At 41.2% G+C, this 27,805-nt stretch overlaps 1 protein-coding gene across 4 annotated transcripts; it reads left to right on the top strand.

Annotated features, from left to right (window-relative positions):
- The first annotated feature begins 655 nt into the window (after positions 1–655).
- MSL3 (MSL complex subunit 3) lies at positions 656–24,954 on the top strand. Of its 4 annotated transcripts, none has more exons than XM_071213151.1 (13): positions 656–784; positions 2,577–2,659; positions 3,053–3,148; positions 3,445–3,545; positions 4,107–4,195; positions 4,735–4,857; positions 5,343–5,503; positions 8,202–8,360; positions 9,945–10,207; positions 14,191–14,300; positions 18,283–18,382; positions 19,141–19,225; positions 24,447–24,954. In XM_071213151.1, the coding sequence occupies exons 6-13, from the start codon at positions 4,768–4,770 to the stop codon at positions 24,544–24,546; spliced, it is 1,068 nt and encodes a 355-aa protein (XP_071069252.1). In that variant the 5' UTR covers positions 656–784; positions 2,577–2,659; positions 3,053–3,148; positions 3,445–3,545; positions 4,107–4,195; positions 4,735–4,767; the 3' UTR covers positions 24,547–24,954. The 4 variants fall into 4 exon arrangements, with proteins under 4 accessions (XP_071069252.1, XP_058148130.1, XP_058148129.1 ...); XM_058292147.2 differs by lacking the exon at positions 656–784 and adding an exon at positions 998–1,159; XM_058292146.2 differs by lacking the exon at positions 656–784 and adding an exon at positions 1,854–2,006.
- Positions 24,955–27,805: the final 2,851 nt, after the last annotated feature.

Genomic DNA, 27,805 nt, shown 5'->3' on the forward strand with positions numbered 1-27,805 from the left:
AATGTGAAACTGCGGGACGCTGAGCCCTAAGATGTGAAGGACCTGGGAAGGAGCCGCCCGCCTCGCCTCCCACCGCCTGCGCCCAGCACTAGGGCCTCTGGGTCTGCTTGGGCGCCGGCGTTCTCTCGTCACTGCTTGGAAGGCACCTCTCCTGCGCCCCAAACAACTGCGCGCCTCGACCCCACTCAGCTGCGCGTCCTCCGCGCGCCCCGACTCCCGGCGGCGCGCGGCTCTGCTAAAGCGGAGGTGGCTGCGCGTGCGTTTCGCTCCGGGTCTGCCTGGCTCGCCAGGGCGCTTGCCGGGGTGCTCTTGGAGGACGGGGGCCGTTCTGCACCCTCGCCGCGCGGCCCCGCCAGCCAGCGCGCAAAGGCGCCTTCCCCGGGCCGCAGAGAGCGCGCCCTCGGTGGAGAGCGCGCGTCCACGGGGAGCGGAGAGCTCGCCCCCGGGACGGGAGAGAGGGCCCCGAGGTCTGGGGAGCGCGCCCCCGGGAGGAAGCCGGGCGGGCCCAGCATGTGGTTAGCGCGCCCCCGGGCGGAGAGAGCGCCGCCCTGCAGGAGGGGTCGCGGTCCCCGCGTGTAGAGAGCGCGCCCCCGGGCGGGGAGAGCGTGCCCTGCGTGGTGCCCGCGCGCGCACGTAGGCGCGGTCTGGCAGACGCGGGGACTTTCCCGCACCCCGCGTCACTGCCTGTCCGTCCAGAGGGGTGGGGACGATTGCGGGACGACTTCGTCTGGGGGTCGCGCTCCTCGCCCGCACCGCGTCCCGGACCCCCGGTGGGAACGTGCGGGTAGGGCGCGCTCCCGCCGGGGACCTGGGGGCGGGAAGGGCCGTGAGCGCGCGCCCGGCCGGTCCGAGGCCCCCGCGGTGGCGTGGGGCGGCGTGGGGCGGGAGGGGGCGGGGCCGAGGGGGCCGGGGGAGGGGCGGCGGGAGCGGCGCCACGGCCCCGCCCCCTCCGCTGTCCCCGGGCCGCGGCGCCGCACCTCCCCGCCCCCACCCTCCCCGCCCCCACCGCGCTGCGCCCCGCCCGGCCTGGACTCGCTCCCTCCGCCACGATGAGCAGATGAGCTCGAGGGAGGGCATGAAATTCCAATTCCACTCGGGGGAGAAAGTGCTGTGCTTCGAGCCGGACCCCACCAAGGCGCGAGTGCTGTACGATGCCAAGGTGCCGCCGCGGGCCGGGCGGGGAGGAGGCGCGGGCGGGGCCGGGGCCTGGAGGCGGGCGCGGGCGGCGGCCCCTGGGGCGCCGCGCGCGCGGGTAGCGCGAGGCGGGGGCGCCAGCTCCCCGCGCTCCTCAGCCTGCGCGGGGCAGGGGGCGGCAGGGGGCGCTCGCGGGGCCCCGCCTGCGGGAGTCGGGGACGGGGCGCTTCCGTTTCCGCTTCCGCTCGGCGCGCGGGGCTGCGCACGCGCCGTCGGGGGCCTCGCGCGTGAGGTGTTGCGACGCCGGGAGCGCGGCGTCGGTTTTCGCACGGGACGCCAGCGCGGGGCACGCGTCGGGCAGGCCTGTAGCCGGTGGGCCTGGCCCTGCGCTTTAACTCGCTCCTCGTCCTGCGCGTCCTAGCGCGAGGGCCGCCTCTGGGACGCCGTGACCGACGGACTCAGGTCCTGACACCGGCTGTCCCGCGCTGGCCGCTTATTCGCGACATCCCGTCTTGGCACCCCAGACGTGACTGAGCGTGACCTGTCCCGTAGGCCGTGCTTCTACTTCGAGGGCAATGAGGCCCCTTGCCTTCGCCCCTCCGTGCTTTTCAGCCCTTGCCTGTTTATTCCTCGAAAGATTTAAGGGGTCTGAGGCAGGCTTGAGTCGAAAGGCGCCCCGGGCCCGTTCACCTCAGGCCAGGGGAGCTCAATCCCACCCTGCAGCTACTCGGGTATTCCAGGAGGGAGGGAGAATGCAACTCTCTCCAGAGGACTAAGAAATGAGCGGCTCAGTGCCTAGGGGGTGGAGCTGGCCCCAGACACTCCGGTCATATGGGCGAAGTCGCTGGCGGCCGGGCAAAGTGCGGCCTCGGGTGCGTCTTTGGATACCTAGGCGGCACTGTCCCTCGGGGTCCCCCCACGACCCCTGGGCTGTGTGTGTTCCACACGGACCCTTTATCTGCAGCCCCTGTCTCTGGTCTCTCCCTTTTCCCTCCTCACCATCCCCGACTCTACTTCTCCCCAGGGGTTAAGGGGGCATCGTTTTCCCTCGAGCGTCGTTCTGGAGACACTTCAGGGTTTAGGGGGTATGGAGGAATTTCCTGACCGGGGACTACAACTCCCAGACGCCGCAGAGATGCAGTTCTCTTCTCTGGCCCGGACTCTCCTCAATGACAGTTTCACCGACCAATGGCTACAGAAGCTTCACCCCGTCTCGAACTCAGAGACCAATCAAGGGGACGTTGGACGGATGCTTCCTATTTTGAGGCATCCACTCAGGGAAAAAAAAATGGAATTGAAAATGTTTCAACCCAGCTCTCAGTCTAAAAAAGGAGAGAATGCTTTCCTGTTTTTGAAAAAAAGCACTATGAACTAGTTTTCCTGATTTCGCTTCCGATATTCTATATGGTCTATCATTTGTGAGCAATTTTTCCTGGTTTCAGATTGTCGATGTTATTGTTGGGAAAGACGAAAAAGGAAGAAAGATCCCTGAATATCTGATCCATTTTAATGGTTGGAACAGAAGGTGAGTGTACTTGTTAAAGCAAACTGAATATTGATCATCTTTGCAGTGAAGAGGCATTGCAAGTTTCTTTTAAGTTTTAGAAACACTTGAAAACTTTCATTTCCTGTTTTTGCTTTGTTATCAAGCTTCCCTTTACTAAGGAATGAGCCTTTTTAACTCGATGTTAATTGGATTCTCTGTGGGTAATTCTAGGAACTTCAGTCTTTTCTACTGGATTGAGTAACTTTTTTAGTTTATTTGCATCCTGTTTTTTATTTTAAAATATTTAAATAATTTCCTAACACGTAAGTAATTCTGGGACACTTCTGTTCCTGTGACCATACTTTTAGAATTTATTTCAAGATCAAACTTAAATACTAAATTTTACTTTGTTTCCCTTTTTTGTTTGATTAGCTGGGACAGGTGGGCAGCTGAAGATCATGTGCTTCCTGACACAGATGAAAACCGAAGATTACAGCGTAAATTGGCAAGAAAAGCTGTAGCTCGCCTGTAAGAACCTGAAAAAGTTACAAATAATTGTATTTGTGTTTAGAATTGTTTATATATAATTAATAAAGTGGTATAAATATGGCTTACTAAGTAATTTTACACTCTGAAATGTAGATAACAAGTATTTCTATTTTGTTGTAAATGCAGCAGATTCAGAATAGTTATTGTATAATATTTTGAAATGTAGATTACAATTTTATTCTAAAGTTTATTTTTCATTTAAGAAGTATATTGTAGCTTGTATTTGATCTCAAGACGCTTAGCAGTCAATCTCAAGTTTTATTTATCTTTTGAAGGAGAAGAAAAGGAAGAAAGAAGAAGCGCTGTAGGTTGCCTGGTGTTGACTGTGTCTTAAAAAGCCTCCCCATTGAAGAAAAAGATGAAAATGCTGAAAACTGTGAGTGGCTAGACTTCAGTTTGTTTGACTAAAGAACTTTCACCTTGTCTTTTGATGTCAGGGCTGATGGGAGGATTCAGTGAATTTATAGGAAAGGAAACTTCTTAAGCTCATTATGTGTAACAATTGTGCCCCATCCCCCCCTCAGTCTTTGACTTTTCAAGTAGTACTCAGTATTATTCTAAGATCTCATCAGAGTCCTGTTCATTGCTATTGCCTTCACAGCCAGTGTCTTATAACACCTCACAGGTACATTCTTATGTGTTCACCTTGGTACCTCCTGGGCCTTGGCCCAACTTCGGAATATAACAGAACCAGAGAATCTTGTTGACTGAATATATACAGATCATTAGCTTGTGTGAAATTTGCATCCATTGAAATTGGTATATTTATAAGGTTAAATTCCTATTTTAAGGATAACAGCGTTTTCAGCATTTGAAGTTTATATAGGATTGCAGTTTATTACTACCAGTAGGATGTAAACTATATCTAAAGATTTGTCAGTGTAAGGGTTAGGGAAGTATATAATGCAGGTTTGCCTGCTGTTTTTGTTTTGTATAGCAATAAGCAGTTCCTCTGCTGACAGTAGTGAAGAAACAGATGCGGGAATAAGAAGTGAAGAAAGTGATATTGAAGAAAAGACTGAAGTGGTATAAAGTTTTTGTAAAAACACTTTCTTTGTAGTATATACTTTAGTGGTAAATAATTTTCTAAAAAATACATTTTTTCCTAGATAATATAAATTTTTACTTGACATTTAAGGAAAAGCACCACTTATTTATAGTTACCCTGAGTACTTTCATTGGCTTTTTGTACCCAGAAGCTGTGTCTATAGGTTGTAATGTTGCCCCTTTCTTTCCAATGAAGTCTTGAACTTTATTTTTATAATTATTAATTTTTAACTGGGGTATCTCAGAATCTTACCAGAAGATTCTGTTTGCCTCCAAAGTTAATGTAAAACCCATTCATAAACAGGGAAAAGAAAAATAATCATTTGAAATATGCTTATTGCCTTCAAGTTAACTTTTGGTCCTTAATGTGCCTTTCAATACAACATATGGTATAATTAGTATTGTAGGTGTTGAGGCTTCACTGGGTTTGTGTCAAACTAGGCATTTTGTTAGTATTTCTTTGGGTATAGACTCTTCTACTGTGATAAATTGTTAAAAATGGAATTATGATGTTGCAGAAAGAAGAACTAGAGCTGCACACAAAAAGAGAAATGGAAGAAAGAACAATAACTATAGATATCCCCGAAGTTCTGAAGAAAAAGCTTGAAGATGATTGTTACTACATTAACAGGAGGAAACGGGTATAACAAGAAGAACTTCTAAAAGATAGGCTTGTTGTAGAGCTGTCAGCCATATTTTGCAATTGCAAGTTTTAAAGTACTCTGTTGTGCTGATTAAAGCTAACAGTTCTCAGCCCTGGCCACCTATTAGAATCCTCTAGGAAGCTTTCTAAAATCCTGATGCCTGTGCTTCTACCAAGAGATTATGACTTAAGTGATCTGAGGTGTGGGCCAGCAGTGGGTATGTTTTAGAAGTTCCCAGGTCATTCTAATGGGTTGCTAAGATTGAGAACCACTGCTTCCATTTATTTGAAAACTTAATACTAACAATCAATAGGAAACAAAAATCAAAGAATATCAGGACATACTTCTCTGAGAGCTTCTACTTGAACAGAATTGACTTTTATCATTGAGTTTAAAAGTTGGTGTAGACATAGCCACTTTTTCTTGGCGTAAATGGTTTAGATGATACGTATACATCACATCTGTTTTTGTTGTTTTGCCAGTTAGTGAAATTGCCATGCCAAACCAACATCATAACTATTTTGGAATCCTATGTGAAGCATTTTGCTATCAATGCAGCCTTTTCAGCCAATGAAAGGCCTCGTCACCATCACACCATGTCTCACGCCAACATGAATGTACACTATATCCCAGCAGAGAAGAAGTAAGTACAGGATGTTTTGCATTTTGTGGTTCTCAGCATATTTGAGAAGTGACTTCAGTTAAACAGGTGGCAGTTTTCTCCATTTCATTTATTTTGAATTCATTTTACAAATTCTCATCATTTTCCATATTTTCATCTTTTAGCTCATGAGCTCAGAGAATGGAGGATTAGAAAGTATATCCAGTTACAAGAGACTTTGGGAGTAATTTAGACTCACTGCTCTTTATTTTATACATGAGAAAACTTGGGCTTAGAGAGTTTACTCTTTTCCTAAGTGCACCAAACCAAAACCTAAGAGCATGCTTAACCTGATCTGTGTTAGAAAACTGCCCACACTGTCAATGGTTGTTTTTTTTTTTTTAATAACTGTATTATAGACACTATTTATAAGTAACAGAAATCTTAAAGATTATGCATAGGTCTGTCCTGTAGACAAACCAAAATATAAGTTTTCATTTGCCTTTGACACTTTGTAGTCTTTATATTCAGTATATATATATATATATATAAAATACAAGATAAAATGGTATTTTCTGTCTTCATTTAATATTATGCAATATTTTTTTTCTTTATTTTACTTTGTCTTTTGTGTAGTTTTTTTAAAATTTTGTCTCCCCCCTCCCCCTTAGTAACTAAAAACAGCCTGGAGTAGAGTTTTTCATACCTTTTTCCACAATCATATAATTAGAAGTGTAGGGTGTTTTAAATATACATATATTATCACATCACTTTTTTGAAAATAGGTTTCTACTATATTTGTTTGCAACTTGTTTAACAGGGCAATGAAAACTCTCAAATTCATTGTATGGATCTCTATGTAGTTTTTCATTATAATATTCCATGGTATGGCTGTCCTATGGTTTAATTGAGGTAATGGCAAACTGTGCCCCATGGGCCAAATCCTGTCTGCTGCCTATTTTTGTAAAGTTTTATGGGAACACAGCCATTTGCTTACATGTTATTTGTGGCTGCTTTCACTATAAGTGCAGAGTTGAGGAGTTTCCACAGAAACTATATGGCCCACAAAGTCTAAAATATTTATTATCTGGCCCTTTACAGAAATGGTTTGCTGACGCTCCATTTAGTCAATCATTTTTCTATTGGAAGGCCAGATGTGGGTGTGATTCGTGGATCAAATAAATATGTTGTTATAAATAGCACTGGCATATTTTTTCCCAAAGGCTGTGGCAAATCTTAATAACCACAATTTTAATCCTTTCCTATAGGAAAATGTGTGGTTCTTTTTTCTTTATCAGCATCTGGGCTTTCTCTTATGTTCTCTTTTAGGTTCAATTTTCTTTCATCTTTAAATCATTTAAATCATTATTCATTTGTAATTTACTTTCATATGTGTGATATAGAAGCGAATTTGTTTTTATTAATCTGGATAGTCAATTATGCCAGCACAATTTATTGAAAACCATATGATCATTTCCCAATGAATTAAAATACCTCCTCATGGGACTCTTAAATTCCTCTGAGGCGAGTCTTTTCATCTTTGATTACTGGTAATGAAAAGTCCTCTCTTTCATGATTTCCTTGGTTATCTTTGGACATTTATTCTTCCTTAAGAACTTTAAAATAATCGTGTCCACTTGACCCCTCAAATCTCAGAGACAGAGACTCTTGTCGAAATCATATTAACATATATAGTGCTTTTGGGGGAGGATTGTACTTTGGATACGCCTTCCCATTTAAGATGTGGTTTGCCTTTTTATTATATTCAGTTCTTGTTTTATATCCTTCAGTTGATCTTTTTTGAGTTTTTTTTTCCCAGTTAGGCCCTGAGTCTCTCTCATCAAATTTATTCTAAAGCCATTTTCCTCTATAGTTGTAGTAATGGATTTTTGCTAATCGTTTAGCTCTCTGTCCCCCATCCTTGTAACTATGTGCATGAATTTTTGAGATAGGCCAGGGTTATTTTCTTGTGACTACAACCTGTAACCTTGACCTTAATAACTTCATGTTCTTCTTGAGGAAAGCATTCTAGTTTAATTGTTTAAAAACCAGATGCTGTCACAGGTAGATCTGGAAGATACAATTTGATGATACTAGAAGCTCTTCTCACTTTTCAAAGTGTTTTCCCTTTTTCGAAATAATAAATATTTAGCTATCTGGTCTGGATGCATTAAAGTGTCTACTATCTCAGGCCTGAGACCAGGTTGTAAGTGATATTATTTAGGGCTATAGCTTTATCCTGAGAAGCACTAAAGTGGGTGAGGAGAATTTTATCAAAGCTTGTTTTTCAAACAGCTCTTTATTACATTCAGAGTAATCGTCCTAATATGCTGCTTTGTATGTACAGCCTACCTGAAGTAGAATCAGAAAAGTAGATTATTAGAGTTAAAACAGATACTAAGAATTCATTGAGGTCAGCTGCCCTTCAGTTCAGGGATTGTAGCTTTGTCACCTGGAATACATCCTACATGGACTCTTCACTTGGCATGTAATGTATTTGTGTTGAGTATGGTAAATTGAAATTACTAGTGCACCTTCTGCACTTTATGTTGTAGCTGTATTTCCCTGTTTTAACTCTTAGCCTTGACACATTCATTTTGTTCTTTACATGTGTGTAATATATAGTGTGTTTAAGTTTGAAACTGTATCTTACTACAACTGTACTTCATTGTGAAATTTTGAAAGGTACATAACTATTACTAGTTATGCATTGCTAATCTTTTCCTCTTATTTCTGCTAGCGTTGACCTTTGTAAGGAGATGGTTGATGGATTAAGAATAACCTTTGATTACAGTCTCCCATTGGTTTTGCTCTATCCATATGAACAAGCTCAGTATAAAAAGGTGACTTCGTCAAAATTTTTCCTTCCAATTAAGGAAAGTGCCACAAACACAACCAGGTAAGTTAGAAAGCCTGCAGTCTGACCATCAGACTTTAGCAGTCATACAATTACATTATTTTTTTTTGAAGATTTTAATCTAATGCTATGGTGCAAACATGTATGGAGTAAGGTAAAAGATTGATAGGTATCAATACTTACGATTTTCTTCTTTCTAAGGTATGCTAAGTCTTCATTTCCTTTTAAATGGCTCTGAAAGATTTACCAACTGAAGACTAATGTAGAGAATTTAGGTTGGATTCTGAACAGCCATCCCCATCTTCCTGAAAATAGTGAGGTAGGGTGAAGAGAATACAGGCAGATGTTGTAGGTTTGAATTTAGCTCCCTCACTTACTATTGGTAGGACTTGGGAGGTTACTTCTCAGCCTCCTCCTCCTGCATCTGCACAATGGAATGAATATGCCTCCACAGTTGGTTTCGTTAAGTGAGACTGTTGATAAAGAGCCAGCCACAGTTGGCCTTCAGTAAAGGTTAGTTCCCTCCCTCTTGACACATCACCACTTTCTTCCCTTAGTGAACGAGCATGCTTAAATTGCTGCTGTTTGGGTGGTAAGGGGAGTCCCCGAACTTGTTTTTACCCTTCATCGCTGATAAGCTACTGTCCTATCACTCTCACTCTACTCTCATCTATCTATCTATTTATCTGTATGTCTGTCTATCTGTCTGTCTATCCCCTAACCATCTGGCTTTATTTTGCCCCTACCCCTTGACCAAAGTGTTTTCTCCAAGGTACTAGTAACTTGCCACTCGCTACACACTGCACCTTGTGTTGGCCACCTTTCTCCTCTCTCCCCTTCTCCCTTCCCTTCAAGGCGCTGTCTCTCGTGGTCCACTGTCTGCTTTATGACAGTCTTCTCAGCCCTTCTTGGATTTGGTTTCTCTGTCTCTTTCCTTTCCACAGTTGGTTTCACCTCAGGTATAGACCTGTAGGAACCACTAGGGACCTGTTTTGAGGTCCACATGCCGTATTTCCAACCTTGAGGTTCTGAATGTCCAGGGAGGACGCCTGTGTGCTGAACAAAGCTCCCTTGATGCTTGTGGGGTTTTTTCCTAGTTCTACCAGTAGTTACATTTTCATGAAATTGTATATTAATCTCTTATTCTCTGGGCCAGAGTTTCTCAACCTGGACTCTTGACATTTTTGGACTGTGTAATTCTTTGTGGTGGTCCTCTACATTGTAGGATGTTTAGCAGCAAACCTGGACTCTGCCCTCTAGATGCTTGTAATACCTCCCCAGTTGTGACAACCAAAATTATTTGCAGGTATTGTTGGCTGTCCCCTCACAAGGCAAAATGGTGCCCAATTAAGAACCACTGTTCTAAGAAATATAAAGTGGGCATCACGGTCTTAAAGCTATGTACCTCTTAGGGAAATTGAGAGAATTGCTATGACTTTATATATTTAGTTAATCTATATTAAGAAAATATTTGTCATGGTACTTACTTGAGTTACAGATTTATAATTCTCCTAGAGTCGTTTGTTTCCTGTTCTATCTTAAGGAAGTCACTGAATAACACTTCCATGTTTTGCAGAAGCTCTGTGGATATGGCTTTGTGTGTAAGCTCACCCCTCTACTTCACAGGAACCAGGAGGAGCTGTCTCCAAGCCCACCTTTGTTGAATCCGTCCACTCCACAATCCACTGAGAGTCAGCCTACCACAGGCGAACCAGCCACACCCAAAAGGCGCAAAGCTGAGCCAGAAGCATTACAGTCTCTGAGGCGGTCTACACGTCATACCTCCAGCTGTGACAGGCTTTCTGAGAGTAGTGCATCACCTCAGCCCAAGCGCCGGCATCCAGACTCATCTGCCACCATGCCCAAGCTGTTCCTGCACCTGGAAAAGAGTAGGTTTCCTATGGGTTTTGGGAAAACTATGCCACAGAGGGCTGACCTCTCTTTTCTGTTTACTCTGCTAGGCACTGTGTTCAGTTTATGTTTGTGCATGTCCAATGTCTGTGAGTCTCCTAATATGCCCAAAGTACTGTTATGTCCCCACTTTGCAGAAGAGGAAACTGAATCATAGAAAGATGAGGTAATTGGGCTGGGCAAGGTCACACATAGTGAAGAAATGGTGGAGCCAGGATTTGACTGTTCCAATTTTTTTCCTCCCTCCCCCCAAACAGCTCCCTTGTCTATCTGCTCACTGTTTCTGCTTGTTGTCTCTGCTCATTGTGTCCACTTGTCAGCTCATCTTCTTTAGAAGGCGTCAGAAACTGAACCTGGAACCTCCCATATGGGAGGTGGGCACCCAACTTCTTGAACCACATCATTCCCCCAGGCTTTATTTTAACCATCAGTCTGTTGATTCTTTTGAGCAAGCTAAATTATTAGAATCTTTTGTTTTATGTAGAAAATTCTTATGATTATTTCAAAATGAGCACCCCTTAATGGATTTTATTCTTAATAGGTCATTTGGCATTCTTTTTTGTAATGTCTCAATGTTCATTCTAAATTTTGATTTGAGAGTTCCCTTCTGAAATAAAGTGAGAATGATCAGATCCCCATTGTCCCTTTTTATGTCATCTCAGCCTCAGCCAGACTCCATCATATTTGCTCACCTTGATTTTGAGCTGTTACTTTTTGAAAAAGTAGATACGTTATGTGTTTACTATTATTTGCAAAATATGTGTAAGATTTGTTTGCTATAATATAAAACTTATAAGCCAGTAATATTCAGTTTATAACTTTGTAAAAGGTATAAAGGAATGAACTATTTCCTATCTTCCAAATTCTCCAATTTTATATTAGTCTAAATCAGAATTTCAAGTCAATAACCATTAATTTGTGTTTGCCTAGAATTATAGTTTTCAAAGATAAATAGAAGACATTTTGGCTCCCTATTAGAGAGCTAATTGGGGAAGTCAAAATATATCAAGATAAAATGAATTAGAGACTAATTCATTTATATATATAATTCTTAAGATGTTCAGAATTGAAAATTACAGTTCAGTATATAGACTGATGGACTAGGCTAAGAGTTGGCAAGCTTTTTCTGTAAAGGACCAGATAGTAAATATTTTGAATATGCAGGCCATATGGTTTCTGTCGCAATGACTCAGCTCTGTTGTTGAAGCACAAAAGGATCTATAGACAATGCATAAATGAATACCAGTGATTGTGTTCCAATAAAACTTTCTTTTCAAAAGCCAGACAATGGGTCAGATTTGCCCCCAGACCCTACTTTGCTGACCCATGGACTAAGGTAGACTTCATGAAGGAAAAGGATTTGTGACTAGGTGTTGGGAGAAGTTCAAGACTTGGATTGGAGTGGAAGAGCATTCTAGGAAGCAGGGTTTGAAAGACCAACTTTGATAAGGGGCCTGTGTTTGGAAATGCTGAGAAATGGAGTCAGGTGAAGTGGGACTGACTGCTGGAAGGCAATAGAGTAGTATCCCAAGGAAGCTTATATTTGACCTATGGGCAGGAGAAACTCAGTTCTTAAACAGGAGAGTAATAGAAGAATGTTAACTAATACTAGACTGAAGAAATATTTTTGCTTTGCCCTTTTTAATTTACAAAGTGCTTTCACTCTGATTTCAATTGTATCTCCTCATGAACATGTGGAAGATCTTGTGTTGTTGTTTCTGACATACAGAGGAGATGAGGCTGTGTGACACATCCAGAGTAGGCCAGGACTGGATCTTGGGGGTGCTTTCGTACCGCTTATGGGCTCTCATCCATCTTTGTGTTGGAGTGTTTACCAGGAGCAGTTTCCCTGATCTGAGAGCTTTATGTACATTGTTACCTCATTTAATTGTCACAGCAGTTCTATGTGGTAGAGGAGAGGTGCATTACCTTGAACAGCAAGCTTGTGTGCCTTGCCCGGGGTTCTGCATCAGAGGTGGAGTTGGGATTTGAATCCGGGAAGTCTTGTTGCAGAGTCCATCCCGTGTGGTTCTTTGGTCACCTTTGCTGGATATGGACCCAGACAATTTGCCATCCCTAATGCTAACTGTAAGCCTAATTTGCATCTTTTCCCCAAAAGAGGATGAAGGGATTTACGTATTCTGGTATGTCCCCCAGATGCCCCATCAGCCAGCATGGCCTGCTTAAGCTGTGCAATACTTTACTTCTGGGTTTAGGCCAAAATACGGTCCACACACTCAAAAGCCACAGTCAGTACTGGTCAGGAAATGGGGAGGGAGCAGGTAGGGTGTGTGAGACCTGAAGGCAGTGTTTTAACTGGAGGAATCAGGACTTCCCAAATGCTCATTGAGAGGGCAGAAGAAAGTCTCTAGGACTGGGGTTCTTAAGGGATCCATGAGCTTGAATTGAAATTCAAAAAATCACTCTTCTTGTGGGGACATGTTGGTGCAGGTGTGATATATTTCTTAAATAACACAGTATAGTGTGAACTTAATAAAGGGTCCATGGTTTTCACCTGACTGGCAAAGGGGTCCATGGAACAAAACAGGTTAAGAGCCCCTGCTCTAGGAAGTACTGGATAAGGCCCTGTTAGGTGGTGGTTCCTACCTACTCTCACTCCTAGAGAGAGGAGCCAATTGGGTCTTCTCCTGGAAGTGTGGGTCTTCTATCTCAAAGCCTTATAGACACAGAGCCTGTTGTTATCAAGTCCTTCAAAACCAAGTTCACAATTTTTAGAAAGCAAAACCTCATAGTGCCCAGGTAGGGCTAAGAATCAAGGGGTGACATACCCCACAAGGCTAAATATCCCTGAAAAGCTCCTCATGGACAAATTTTTGTAAGTCAAAAAAGTAATTAACTGTCCTTTTCAATGGAAAGAAATGTAGTATATTCCTGAACCTCAAAATTAAAAACCCATTTATGCTAAAACAATAAATGCCATTAAATTGGATACAGTTACTTCAGATACTTACCTCAGCTATCTTGATACACGTTAATCAGGTATTTTCCCAATTTAATTGAAATATGGCTGATTAACCTGTACTAATTAATCCCTGTCATTACTGTTTTTCCACTTTACATTTAGGACCATGTGCACAAATAAAATATATGGTGCTCAGTGTTACATGGTTCTACCCTTTAGTGCAAAAAGGTCATCCTAGCCAGGAAGCCTCTTTTAAACTCCCAAAGCTTTCCTAACAGTGGTGTGCTCTGTTGAATAGCCTGTTCACTTGTGTAAATTTTGTCCCTGACTCATGAGTTCATGGAGAGAAAGGACTGGCTTGGTGGTGGTTTCACCTCCATCTCCAGCTCAGCCTTTGGCACAGAGTTATAGGTGCTTAATAAGTATTTGTTGATTGAAAGAAGATTGGGGAGGTTCAGCAGGGAAGAGCTAAAAAAAAAAAAAGGCATACCTTTAAAAATGCCCTTTGAATAAACAAGTACTAAAAAAGTCAGGGGCTATCTTTTTTTAAACAGTTTTATTGAGATATAATCCACATACCAAGAAGTTCACCCATTTAAATAATACAATTCAGAGAATTTTATTATTTGTATAGTTATATAACTGTCAATTCTAGAACATTTTCAATACCCCAAAAAAGAGATCTGTACCCATTAGCCTTTCCCCAGCTCTATGCAGCCACTAATCTACTTTCTGTCTCTCTGGATTTGCCTCTTCTCATATTGTCCTAAAAGTGGAATTATATAATACTTGTCCTTTTGTATCTGGCTTCTCTTGATTAGCATAATGTTGTAGCATGAATCAGTACTTCATTCCTTTTCCCCCCCTGTATAACATTCTATATACGATTTTTTATGATGGAAAAATACTGTTAAAAATTTAAAATTTCTGCAAACCAGTTTTAGGTTTGTGCTCTGCAGTTTATATTGGTCCTGACAGCAGTCTTTAATTTAGTAGCTATATAATTCACAGGTGAATAATAATGTTTTTCTTTTAAAGAGACTCCTGTACATAGCAGATCGTCATCACCTATTCCTCTGACTCCTAACAAGGAAGGGAGTGCCGTGTTTGCTGGCTTTGAAGGGAGAAGAAATAATGAAATAAATGAGGTAAAGAGTTAGTGTTGATGTTCATCCCCAATAATTCCTTAACCATTTTGTAGTTGCTTAAGTTCTGTAGGAGGAAATAAAGGTTTGTTGAAGTATAATGTTGTTTTTGCTATAAGTATTAACAAACTCGTTCCTGTGATTATATTTAACATTGTGTTTTTGGTTTCTAAAATGAGAAAATTGTTAGGGTTTCAGCCCTACACTTGTAATCATCTTTCATTTTGAATAAGTGCAATCATTGAAATGTCATTATTTTCATATTGGAGAACAGGTGTTGGCAAACTTTCCGCAGTAGGCCAGAGGATAAATGTTTTAGGCTTTTTAGACCATAAGGTCAAGATTGCTCAATTCCAAAAAGCACCATAAGCAGTATGTAAATTAGGGGGTCTATGAGCCTGAATTGAAGAAATTCAACATTTATGTCCTCTGACCTCTAAATGAAATCTAGCATCTCCTTCCCTTACGAGTGTATTCATTTCACCTGGCTGGGAAAGAGGTTCGTGGAACAGGAAAGGTTAAAAACCCCTGATGTAAATGAATGGGAGTGCTGGGTTCCCATAAAGCTTTATTTATGGACACTGAAATTTCAATGTTGCAAAATTTTCATGTGTTTGTTAATATTATTCTTTCCCCCAACCGTTTAGGAATAGAAAAATCATTCTTGTGGGATAGAACAAAACAGGCACTGGATGGGTAGGTTTGGCCTGTGAATGCCCTTTGCTCACCTCTTCTTTAGATTTTTTTTTCTCCTTTATGATTAGCAGTAGTACTACTAGTTGTCTCTTTTGCAGACATACCATATGCCACATATTGTGCCAGATATGTAACCCAAATTACCTCTAATCCTTGAGAACAGTGACCTTGCCAGGTTCCATTTTATAGATGAGGAAACTGAGACTCATGATGTTGTGAAATATGCCCAGGGTCCCAGGGTAATACATGGCACATCTGTCTTACCGATGCCTTTAGTCTTTGCTTTATAACATATTCTTCCCAGTTTCTTATTGGAGCATTTGCTTATTTGAAACAATCTAGAGGAATCCAGACCGTTTGTGTTATTGCATAACCATACAGCCTTTATTAGAAATGTAATCTTTTTAATAGATAGCAAAAGTACAGTTTTGAGCATTTTGTTCAGTAAATAACTGTGTACTTGATAGTGTGCATCTGTAGGTGGTAAGGCAGGGGTTAAAGTTTTAAGTAGATTTTCTCTCTTCCCTTCAACACAGTCCTTGGCCCAAGGGGCCTGGAACCCTGTGGGGCTAGCCTAGCATGCTGGGTCAAGGATGGTGACACAGAGGAGTGGGGCCTAGGGTTTGGTTCTGACCCTGTATAGGCTCTCCAGTTGGGGTTGTATCCTCCTATTGGGAAGAAAGAGCTCTGCCTGAGAGCAAGGAGTACAAGAGGAAAACAAAGCAGAGAGCTTAATGGGGCAAACAGACTGCTCAAAGTCCAGGGGGTGTGGTGGATGAGCAGGGTTGACAGCAAGTTCTGGCTCTCACTGGCGGGCATCCTCCATGCAGGACTTGGGGCAAGTCACTTACCCTTCCTGGGGCTGTTTGTTGCACAAAAGTAATTGGGGGACTAGCCATCTATCTATGACCCCAACCCCCTTGGATTTTTGAATTCTAATTTAGTTGGGAAGATGACATGTGTATCTCCAAAGATCCAAAAAATTATATCAAAAAAGTAAACCAGTATCATTTTGTATCAGTGTAATCTCTTGGTTCATTCAAATTTTAAAACTGTAAGAACCAGTTAAGTGCTGCGGGTGGGTGTGTTCAGCGGTTCAGAAGATGTCTTCTTCCATTGGGAAATTCTGTAAATTTCACATAGGAGCGAGGATGTAGTTGTTTCTATAAGATGGGTAGGATCTGACAAGATAGTTTTCTAGGCAGAGTGTTTATTTGATCATGAGAAACGGATTGGCAGACTCTGTAAAGGACCAGATAGTAACTATTTTCAGCTTTGTGTCCCATACAGTCTGTCTTTCAGGAGTACTCAAATGTTCTATTGTAGCAGGGAAACAGCAGGATGATACATAAATGGATTGTCATTGCTAAGTGCCAGTAAAAATCCATTCTGGAACAGTAGTAAGCATATGTCATCTGATTCTTAACTGTCATGAAATATTCTTTTGGGTTTTTTCTAACCATTAAAAAAGGAAAAAAACATTTTTAGTGCTCAGACTTCAGGAAGTATTTGGGCAGCAGGTGGGGGAGCGTGGGGGGAGGCGGTGGTAGCAGCTGACCCCTGATGTAGAAGCTAGAAAGCTCAATTGTGTTCTGATGATACTAGACGGAGATTAGGAAATTCCCAGTACAAGCAGTCCCTAACATTCCCTTTTTTTTTCAGACAAGGCACAGCAAGGTTTATTATTTATGGGGAGTCATGTTTCTTTAAAAAGGCATCTGAACGTTCAATGGCTGGTCCCAGTATGGGCAGCTGTGCGAGCTTGCCATCTGGTGGTTATAGGCATAGCTGCAAGCTGTAGTGAAAAGTAGAATTTTTGGTAAAACCAGGTGTTTAGAAGGCCCTTCACAGTGACTCCTGGGACCTTAGTGAATTCCCACATTAAGTGCCTCTACATGAATGTTTTGTTTTTTTTTTTTAAGATTTATTTATTTATTTATTTCTCCCCCCTGCCCACCCTGGTTGTCTGTTCTCTGTGTCTATCTGCTGTGTCATCTTTGTCCGCTTCTGTTGTTGTCAGCGGCACAGGAATCTGTGTTTCTTTTTGTTGCGTGATCTTGTTGTGTCAGCTCTGTGTGTGTGCGGCACCATTCCTGGGCAGGCTGCACTTTCTTTCGCGATGGGCAGCTCTCCTTCCGGGGCTCACTCCTTGCGCGTGGGGCTCCCCTACGCGGGGGACACCCCTGCGTGGCAGGCCACTCCTTGCGCACATCAGCACTGCACATGGGCCAGCTCCACACGGGTCAAGGAGGCCCGGGGTTTGAACCACGGACCTCCCCTGTGGTAGACGGATGCCCTAACCACTGGGCCAAGTCCACCACCAACATCATAATCGTCAGTGTTTCTTAACCAGGGCTGTGCATCCAGTTCACCATGGCTCTTTCTCCCAATACCAATCCCATGCACCACTGATAAGGAGAGGGTCTGTACATGTATATTTCCATTTAAGAACTATAGGTGATACCCATGTATACCTCCTTTGAGAATTCCTTCACTATAAGCCTATAGTTTTTCCGCATAAAATGTATCTTTGATAAACAAAAGCTTATAAACTATTGAAATGCAAGACTGAGTGAAGTAGACTCACTTGCTAACTAGCCAAATGATCTGCTTTTGCACATGTGTGTGTGATTCATTGCATCTGATGATAGCAAATTTCTGTGTGTTCACTTTGAGTATTACTTTCAAAGCAGTTCCTGAACTTCAGCTGTGTGCACTGGAGTAAGTATGGTAGATGATGTAAAGATGCTGACACTGTATCCCTGCCCCAGAGCTCTCACAGCACAGAAGGATGGGAATGGGGGAGTCTATGTAAGAGTATTGAGTTGATGAGGAGAAGGGCTGAAGCTAGGACCTCTAGCATGGAGTCATATGGAACCACCTTGGCAGTTTGTGCGTTTGCCTAGTAATTATACACATCCTTGTGTATATATTTTTCACAAGTATTGCACTTAACTATTTTGTAACTTGATCCTCTTTAAGTGTAACACACCATGCTGTTCTGTGTCCTTAGACACAGAAAGTGCATCATTACAAAGTAAGGGGCAAACTAATAGAATTGTTGTTACCAATTTCCTCCCATTTCCTGACCCATCTGTGAAGTTCTCCTGAGGAGCAGAGAGATTGTAAGCCTGGGGTTGGAAACATGGCACTTGATTAGTGATGTCTGTCTGCCAGCCCAAGAATGTTCAATCCCATGTGCTCCTGCAAGGATTCCAGATATTGAGGTCGTAGGTAATGGAGTGTTAAGAAGTAAATAGCAAAAGCATTCAATCGGTGCTTTTTCCAGGTCCTCTCCTGGAAACTCATGCCTGACAATTACCCCCCGAGTGACCAGCCACCTCCACCCTCCTACATTTATGGGTCACAACATCTGCTGCGCTTGTTCGGTAAGAAACTGGGTCCTGCTTTCCTCAATGTATTGTTTGTTGTGTTGTGTTTTTAACACTCATTAACTCATGTACATCTTGTGGTTTTGACTGTATCTAACTAATATGGAAATTTTGGGGTCTAAGAAAATTCAATGAAAATTGACCTCTTCAATTTATACAAATTGGATTTTTTTGATGTTTTTTTTTTTAAGATTTATTTTTCTACCCCCTCCCCCATTGTCTGCTTTCTGTGTCCATTTGCTGTGTGTTTTTCTGGGTCCGCTTACATTCTTCTCAGGCAGTACCAGGAATCTGTCTCTCTCTTCGTTGTGTCATCTTGCTGTGTCAGGTCTCCATGTGTGTGGCACCACTCCTGGGCGGGCTGCACTTTTTTCACACAGGGTGGCTCTCCTTGCAGGGCACACTCCTTGTGCGGGGGGGGCACCCCTGCATGGCAGGCACTCCTTGCCCATGGCAGCTCTGTGTGTGGGCCAGCTCACCACACGGGCCAGGAGGCCCTGGGTACCAAACCGTGGACCTCCTATATGGTAGATGGACACTCTATCAGTTGAGCCACATCCGCTTCCACAAATTGGGTTTTGAATATTTGTACTACTACATTCTTTGATTGCTAAGAATTTTTGCTTTTGTTTTGTTGTGGGTGTCACTGTTGGTTCCAATAAGAATGAAAAGGGAATAGATCATCCTTGAACATGTCCTATCCATTGTCAGATTCTAACGATTATAAATTGTTTTGCCTCTTTTTTTAAATTCAGTCAAGCTTCCAGAAATCCTTGGAAAGATGTCCTTTTCTGAGAAGAATCTGAAGGCTTTACTGAAGCACTTTGATCTCTTTCTGAGGTATTTGTATTAATTCATCAAAAAGTGCCTCTGCTGTTTTATATGTGACTTTTCTAATCCTGTTTAACAAATGTGGAAGGTAGCTCTGTGATATTTTAAAAGTAGCAGTGTTATCCTAAGTATGGTTGCTTCTAACCGTAATTGTAATGGAGGGGTGTTTTTGGTATTCTTTCCCCCATAATTTATCTGGTTTCTAAGTCAAGGGCTTTCATTGTACTGAGAGGAATTTTTTTTTTTTAATTAATTTTTTTATTTTTTATTGACTTTGTAATAATATTACATTAAAAATATATATGTGAGGTCCCATTCAACCCCACCCCCCCACCCCCCCTCTCCCCCCCCCCCCCAACAACACTCGTTCCCATCATCATGACACATCCATTGGATTTGGTAAGTACATCTCTGGGCACCTCTGCACCTCATATACATTGGTTCACATCATGGCCCATACTCTCCTCTATTCCATCATGTAGGCCCTGTGAGGATTTACAATGTCCGGTGATTACCTCTGAAGCACCATCCAGGGCAGCTCCATGTCCCGAAGACGCCTCCACCTCTCATCTCTTCCTGCCTTTCCCCATACCCTTTGTCCATTATGTCCACTTTTCCCAATCCAATGCCACCTCTTCTATGTGGACACTGGATTGGTTGTGTCCATTGCACCTTTATGTCAAGAGGAGGCTCAGATTCCACCTGGATGCTGGATGCAATCCTCCCATTTTCAGTTGTAATCACTCTAGGCTCCATGGTGTGGTGGTTGTCCTTCTTCACCTCCATCTTAGCTGAGTGTGGTAAGTCCAATAAATCAGATTGTAGGTGCTGGAGTCTGTTGAGGCTCAGGATCTGGCTATCACATTGTCAGTCCAGAGATTCAAATCCCCTAAATATATCTTAAACCCCAACATTAACTGCACCTCCAGCACATTAGCATGAAAGTCTTATGAAGGGAGATCCCATCTGAGTCGAGATTCATCACACATAAACACCATTTCCAAAGAGGGGCCATCTGCCCTGGTAGTTAACCCCATCGGCCATGACCTTAACTCCCATGGGTCTCTTTAGCCCTGAGAGGAATTTTTTAAGTCACTGGAAGAATCCAGTTGGGTAACTGTGCAACAGAAAATTTTCTAGAGTAGAAATAATTGGGATTAATACTTAGTTTTACATTTTTTATTTGGGAGTACCTTAAGTATTGGACTCTTGTTGCATATATATAAATTAACTTCAGTATTATTATTTCATGGGTAGATTTTGGCATTGATTTTTAAGATAAGTGTCCACCAGTATGTTCTGACATTAAGTCAGAGAAAAGTATCGCTTTCTTCACATGACAAAGCCAGTCATTGTAATTATATGATAGGATTATGTCACAATTCATAGATGCCTTATAACTTAACCATTTAAGGACCCTGTTTTCAATACTCACCAGGTTCTTAAAGTAAAACTTACGTAAATAATTGCTATATAGGAGGATACTTGTTTTCATTGTGCCTCTTGCAAATTGCAGTGTCCTATTTTCTCCAAACACATTTTGCAAAATTTTTGCCCCTATAGATTTTAGTATTTCTCATGACAAAAGTATCCTAGCTCTTATTCAACATGAGGACAGACAGGGAAGGACAGTGTTACTTGGTTTATATGGGTACATATCCTTGGCTTTTCAGTTTTGTAATAACGTGATATTCACACAGTTTGACAGCCTTTGTGTTCTGATATAATCCCTGCAGATAGAATGTAGACCAGAGCATGTTTGTATTGTATTTTTGCTAGTGAATTTTAAGATTTATGCAGCTGTTTACAGTGTCTATGGAAATTTACATGTAACTTGTTTTAGTTTTTCTTGTATTTTTTTAAAGATTTATTTTTTATTTACCTCTCTCCCCTTCCCCGCCCGCACCCCACCCCCACCCCTGTTGTCTGCTCTGTGTCCATTTGCTGTGTGTTCTTTGTCTGCGGCACCAGGAATCTGTGTCTCTTTTTTGTTGCGTCAGCTCTCCATGTGTGCAGTGCCACTCCTGGGCAGGCTGCACTTTTTTCACATGGGGCGGCTCTCCTTGAGGGGCATGCTCCTTGCGTGTGGAATTTCCCTATGCGCACGGCACTCCTTGTGCGCATTAGCACTGCGCATGGGCCAGCTCACTACATAGGTCAGGAGGTCCTGGGTTTGAACCCTGGATCTCCCATATGGTAGCTGGATGCTCTATCAGTTGAGCCAAATCTGCTTCCCATGTATGATTTCCAAGAAGGTGAAATTATATTCTTTTAAGTACTTCTATGTATCCATTTTGGGAACTGGTCTCAGTTTTTTTCTTGGGGATGTGTGTTAATCTTAAAGCACCTCTACTAAAGTTATGACACTTCATTTAATATTCTAGGACCTTGTTTAATTACTAGAACTTGTAATTAGTTTTTAGGTTTTTTTTTTTTTTTTTTTTTAATTTTTTTATTTTTTATTGACTTTGTAATAATATTACATTAAAAATATATATGTGAGGTCCCATTCAACCCCACCCCCCCACCCCCCCTCTCCCCCCCCCAACAACACTCGTTCCCATCATCATGACACATCCATTGGATTTGGTAAGTACATCTTTGGGCACCTCTGCACCTCATATACATTGGTTCACATCATGGCCCATACTCTCCTCTATTCCATCATGTAGGCCCTGTGAGGATTTACAATGTCCGGTGATTACCTCTGAAGCACCATCCAGGGCAGCTCCATGTCCCGAAGATGCCTCCACCAGTTTTTAGGTTTTATAGTTTTGCTTCTTACTAGGTTTCAGAATTTTGCTGTTCTGTATTCCCTTACCTCCCAATGGCATAGGTTTGTATAAAAATTGTTTTGTTTTTTTAATAAAAAGTAATTTGGTACTTTTAGCCAACAGTTATCCTGAATAGTGACCACAAGTTCCCTTTTTTTTTTTTAAATAGGTACTGGGGAGTGAACCTGGAACCTCATACGTGGGAAGCAGGTGCTCAACCACTTGAGCTACATCCACTCCCCCAAAGTTCCCTCTTTTATCTCCCTGTTATGAATGAAATTCACTTTCTCCTACTGCTACCATCATCACTCAGTTAGTGCTGACTTAACAACTTCCTCTTTCTCAGAGGATCTGCCATCTTGTAAGCACCTGCATTCACATTCCTCTAAGCCATCTCTGCCTCCTGCTTTTCGTAGCAAACCTCCTTGTATGAATCACTCCTCTTTGCCCAGCTGTCCTCTGTCCTCAGGGCCTCCATCTCTGCCTGCTGCCTTTCTAGTCTTGGTGACATGAGGCTCTTCCCTCTGGCCCAAGCTATGTGTCCCAGCCTGGGTTAGACCTTTGGTACAACTTTCTTCAGCTCTCCCATCCCAGATGTCTTTTAACCAGTTCCTCTCCTTGGCATCGTCCGTCTCACCCTATGTATCTAACCTTGTTTTTCTTTCTCCTTAATGGGTACTTTTTTCCTCTTGTCAAGCCCCTACCCTATAAGACCTAATTGAGTAGGATTTACACAGAATGGACAGCACCACAGCCAGAGGAATTGGTCTTGTAGTTCTAAAAGATACTTCCATATAAGCATTAATAAAGTATCCATGAATGGAATTAGATTTCAGAACATTTTATTGGAAACAGATTAAAGAATACCACATACTTCTCCCTCAAAAACAAAATAAAACAAAAAACAGCAACCTATTTGGCATAGAATTTTGTAAACTGAAATCAGATAGTACAAGAAAATGTAAAGAGACACCTCTAACTTAGAACAGAAAAGCCTGCTGATTTTAACGTATGTCAGGTACAAAATACAGAATTTAGGGTTTCGGAAGCAACTTTGAAAGATCTAAGAAATTTTTTTGAGGTATCAAAAGAAGTCAACTATGGAGACAGTAGACAATAATCACTCTAGAAAGGGTACAATCAAAGAAGAAAAAGACTTAGCTTTTGAATGAATTTTAACTCAGTTTTTACTGAGGGAAGGTATTGCAGAGGTTTGTCCTTAATTTTTAGGAACAATTTGGTCATGATGGAAGTAGCCTGGGAAACAAACCTAAAACCATTTACCCAATTAATTAATATTGCATGTTTGAGAGAATATTTTAGCTCCATGGCAAAATCAGTTGAAATTTCAGTGTCAGAATATCATCTGGATATTGCAGACTCTTGAAGGACCAACCACATTTTGACATCCATCTTTAGACATAAGTTAGTCTTCTTTATATGAGTTTTGGTACTGTTAAGTTGGCACTGTAGAATCTTGGCATGGCATATTAGGATACAAAATGATAGTACTAGTTGTTCCATTCAATTTTGGTTTAACTTAACCCACATTAGGATTGTGAATTTCTTAAGTGACATCATTAAGTTTATAATTTGTCCTTTTTTATAGTGTATTTTAAACACAGGAAAATGTAGACATAATAACTGAGGGGTTTTTTCCCACAAAAAAAACATTTATTGGGAGGATTGCATCCAGCATCCAGGTGGAATCTGAGCCTCCTCTTGACATAAAGGTGCAATGGACACAACCAATCCAGTGTCCACATAGAAGAGGTGGCATTGGATTGGGAAAAGTGGACATAATGGACAAAGGGTATGGGGAAAGGCAGGAAGAGATGAGAGGTGGAGGCGTCTTCGGGACATGGAGCTGCCCTGGATGGTGCTTCAGAGGTAATCACCGGACACTGTAAATCCTCACAGGGCCTACATGATGGAATAGAGGAGAGTATGGGCCATGATGTGAACCAATGTATATGAGGTGCAGAGGTGCCCAAAGATGTACTTACCAAATCCAATGGATGTGTCATGATGATGGGAACAAGTGTTGTTGGGGGGGGCGGAGAGGGGGGGTGGGGGGGTGGGGTTGAATGGGACCTCACATATATATTTTTAATGTAATATTATTACAAAGTCAATAAAAAATAAAAAAATTAAAAATAAAAAATAATAATAATAAAAAAAAAATGTTTTGAATGAAAAAAAAAAAAAACATTTATGTAATCAAGGTTCAGTACACCTGATGATAATGAAAGGATTTAGATGAAATATTAATTACCATGGAAGCCAGATATGTGCAATCAAAGTAATCAGTATATACAAATCAAGATTATATTCATTTCTTTCATCCTAATGACAAAAAGAGTTGAAATGTTAGTTGGAAGTTAATATTTGGCCAAATGGCATTTAGTCCTTGGTAAGATAATCACTGGGACCTTTTTTTTTTTTCTTTTTTTCAGGTTTTTAGCAGAATACCATGACGACTTCTTCCCAGAGTCTGCTTATGTTGCTGCCTGTGAGGCACACTACAGCACCAAGAATCCCAGGGCAATTTATTAAAACTCTTGACTTCTGTAAGAACAGTTTCTCATCCAGCTTTGCACTCTAGATTGCAGGTGAAGAACTAACAAGACAGTGGGGTCATGAAAGTGGACATACTTGAGGCTGTTTCAAATAAGAGTAGAAGTTGCCGTTATTTGTTAGCAATAAACACATTTTTTAGTTGTTTACATTATACAACAGTTTTTTTTTTTGCGAACTTTCATTTTTCTGAGGCTGAAAAACTCTTAAATTTTAGTTTTACTTGGAAATTGCAGATTTGGTCACAAAGTATTTTAGAGGGAATTGGTATTGATGGCAAAAAGAAAATGTATAACTATGCATTTGCTTAAGGTTCCCTTTCTGTTAAACCTTACTTTTGTTCGTCTAAATAAAGTGCTGTCCATCTTTTTGAGATCGGCAACGATACTTTTACTTGTTTCGGTTTCCTTTCTGTAAATATTATTTTATCTAAGTAAGGGGTTTGCCTATCTCGTTTTAGAGAACCAGGAAAGTTTTCAGTCTGCTCTTGTCCTCTCTCTTTATAACAGGGAAACACTGAGGTAATCTCTTGATGCATGACTATTTTGTTTTGGTTTACCTTTGAACCTTTTTATTAAAGAAGTTGTGAGCTTACAAAGCAATCGTCCATGATGTTCAGAATTCCCATACATCACCCCTCCACCATCACCTTATACTGTAGAGCATTTGTTTCCGATTATGAAAGAATATGATCAGACTTTGACTACTTTCTATGGTCTATATTGTACATTTGGTATATTTTTTCCATCCACCCCCGTTATTAACACCATTTAATAGCATTGTACTTTTGTTGTACTTCATGAGAGAACACTCCTTCCTATTTGTACTGTTAACCACAGTCCATCACCCACCACGTGGCTCACTGTGTTATACAGTCCCATGCCTTGTACAGTCTATCCAAAGTATACACTCAGTAGCTCTCACTTTCATCACAGAATTGTACAGCCATCACCTCAGTAAATATTTGACTGTTTTCCTTAGTCCAAAAGAAAAAAATCCCATACCCCCCTCTTTTGGCCCTTAGTGTTGATATAGTACCCTCTTTGACATTGGTGTGAGAGTATTACAATATTGCTGTTAACTATAGTCCGTAAGTTACATTAATTGTATTTTTCCCATGCATCACCATAGTTTTACCACTTGTAATAGTAATGTACATTTGTTCTAGTTCATAAAAGGATGTCCTTGTGTTTGTGATATTAACCACAGTCCTCATTGTTCAGTTAACTTCCAAAGACCACTGGGCTGTGAACAATGAGGGTCACAGGGATTTTTAAATTTAATCTTCATATAGTTCCATAAACGTGACTTCTGCATAAATGGCTAGCGAGAATCACGACCTCTAAATCTCCTGGACAGGCTTCATCTTATGTTTACTCAGTTACTTTGTAAGATTCGGGTTTTTGGTGTCTACACTAAAGAATCATTCTGGTTCATACTGGGTTTCATCTCCATTTGGTTTATAGAATGTTTTCTTAAATTTAGTGAGCCATGGTGTGCTCTGATTTGAAAAAGTTTAGCCAGAAGAAAAAAAAGGAAAGAATAGAAAAAATTACCCCTTATATGAATTTACTCGTCAGAAATTCCCAGTGAAAATAGTATAGACTGTCTGAACATTTATATTGCTTTCATGCCTTGGGGTTAAAATTCCTTTCCAATAAAAATTATTTTCTTACTCCAAAGATATTTTTAAATCATTTCCCTAACTGATTATGTGCTGTTTAAGTTGATTTAAATACTAATTTTTCTTCTAGCTGTTATCTCTTTATTTCAATATATTAATAAATCTTCTAATTTCTTAGATTAAAAATTTGATTTAAACGTATAGACAATCCTAAAAATTTCAAGTTATCCACCTTTCATTGATTTTAAATTTTTACTTCAAATTGTTACTTTTCCAATGTGCCAAACCTTGCATTTTGTAAGTATCACATTCGTTGCATTGATTTTTCCTTTTAGTAGTCATTTAAAGGTGTATTGTAAATAATATTTCAGTAGCTTCTATATTGGGTCTTTGTACTAGGACTTTGAAAGGAAATGGGGGAACCAAAAAAATACATCTAAATGGGAATAAATGATAAATCATTCTAGGATACAGTATACACAAAGTAAGTAAAAGAAAATTTAGGAAGTTAACATTTGTCATTACCTATCAATTCTATATAAACATTTGAGTAAGTGCAATTACCCTATTTTGACACCATTTTTTAATAGCTCTGTAGCCTTTTCCCTTTAAGATTTAACTTTTCAAAGCTAAGATTTTCTGAACATTGATTGACAGCAACCTACTGTGGTGCCAAAGACTGTTAGGTGTTAGGAATAGGAGGAAGAATAAGATATGGTCCTTGCTGGGAAAATACAGTTAAGATGATTTCTCAGGTATAAATCATCGTTGTTTTAACTAAATTAAGTTCTATATTAAGAAAGTGTGTTACTTTAACCAGCTCTCAATATGCAAAATTATAACCAAATACGGTGGTAATTTTCAAAATTAACTTTCCCATTATCCAAAAAGTAACATGTAATTCTACTTTAACTGGTTTGTGAATGTCCATTTAAGTAGGTTTGATCATTAAAAGGTTTCACCAGTTTTGCAATCTGTCCAAGATGTTAAGGGACTCCATATCTGTTGGGAAAGGGGTTTCCAAACATTACTTTGAAAGCAGTACCTTGGGGGAGGAAATCGTGTTTACATCCCAATGAGATGAGGCTCCTCAATAAACCAGTTTATTTTTTTGAAAAGTGCTGCAATTGGAGAAACACCATTTTTTGCCTCCTGCCTGCTTAACCTTACCTAGTCTTATGCTTGAAACACATTCTTCCAGATGTTGGGACAATTCCTTAGAAGTTGCATACTTAAGCTCATTGAATTGTGTCATTTTTATGTACTTCAAGTAAAAAGGATGCTCTACTTCTCTGTTCCTTGGACTACATTTTCTAAACTCAAACAATGTATAAATGGCCATTCCTTTGCCTCAGATGTCCCTCTGATGGTGTAAATAGGGAAGCACCTGACTAACGAGAACGTAAGTCCCAAATGAATCAATCATCTGCAAGGCCTGGGGTAATGTGCTTAGCTAGCTTCATTCCTTCTGCATGTTCACAGCACATCAAATAGGAAGTCATCCAGTTTGCACATGGCATTGAAAATAGATGAATCTTTCCTTGCTCGCAATGGAAACGACTATATATGAGTGAATAAGCAAGTTTTCTTATGTTTAACAGGTTGTTGGAAATC

The sequence above is a fragment of the Dasypus novemcinctus genome, chromosome X (assembly GCF_030445035.2).
Source record: "Dasypus novemcinctus isolate mDasNov1 chromosome X, mDasNov1.1.hap2, whole genome shotgun sequence".
Lineage (NCBI taxonomy): Eukaryota > Metazoa > Chordata > Mammalia > Cingulata > Dasypodidae > Dasypus > Dasypus novemcinctus.

Coding starts and splice junctions, on each gene's coding strand:
- MSL3 (XM_058292147.2), top strand. CDS start 1,058: ATGAGCTCGAGGGAGGGCATGAAATTCCAATTCCACTCGGGGGAGAAA. Junction 3,149..3,444: donor AGAAAAGCTGTAGCTCGCCT/GTAAGAACCTGA, acceptor TATCTTTTGAAG/GAGAAGAAAAGGAAGAAAGA. Junction 18,383..19,140: donor ACATCTGCTGCGCTTGTTCG/GTAAGAAACTGG, acceptor TTTTAAATTCAG/TCAAGCTTCCAGAAATCCTT.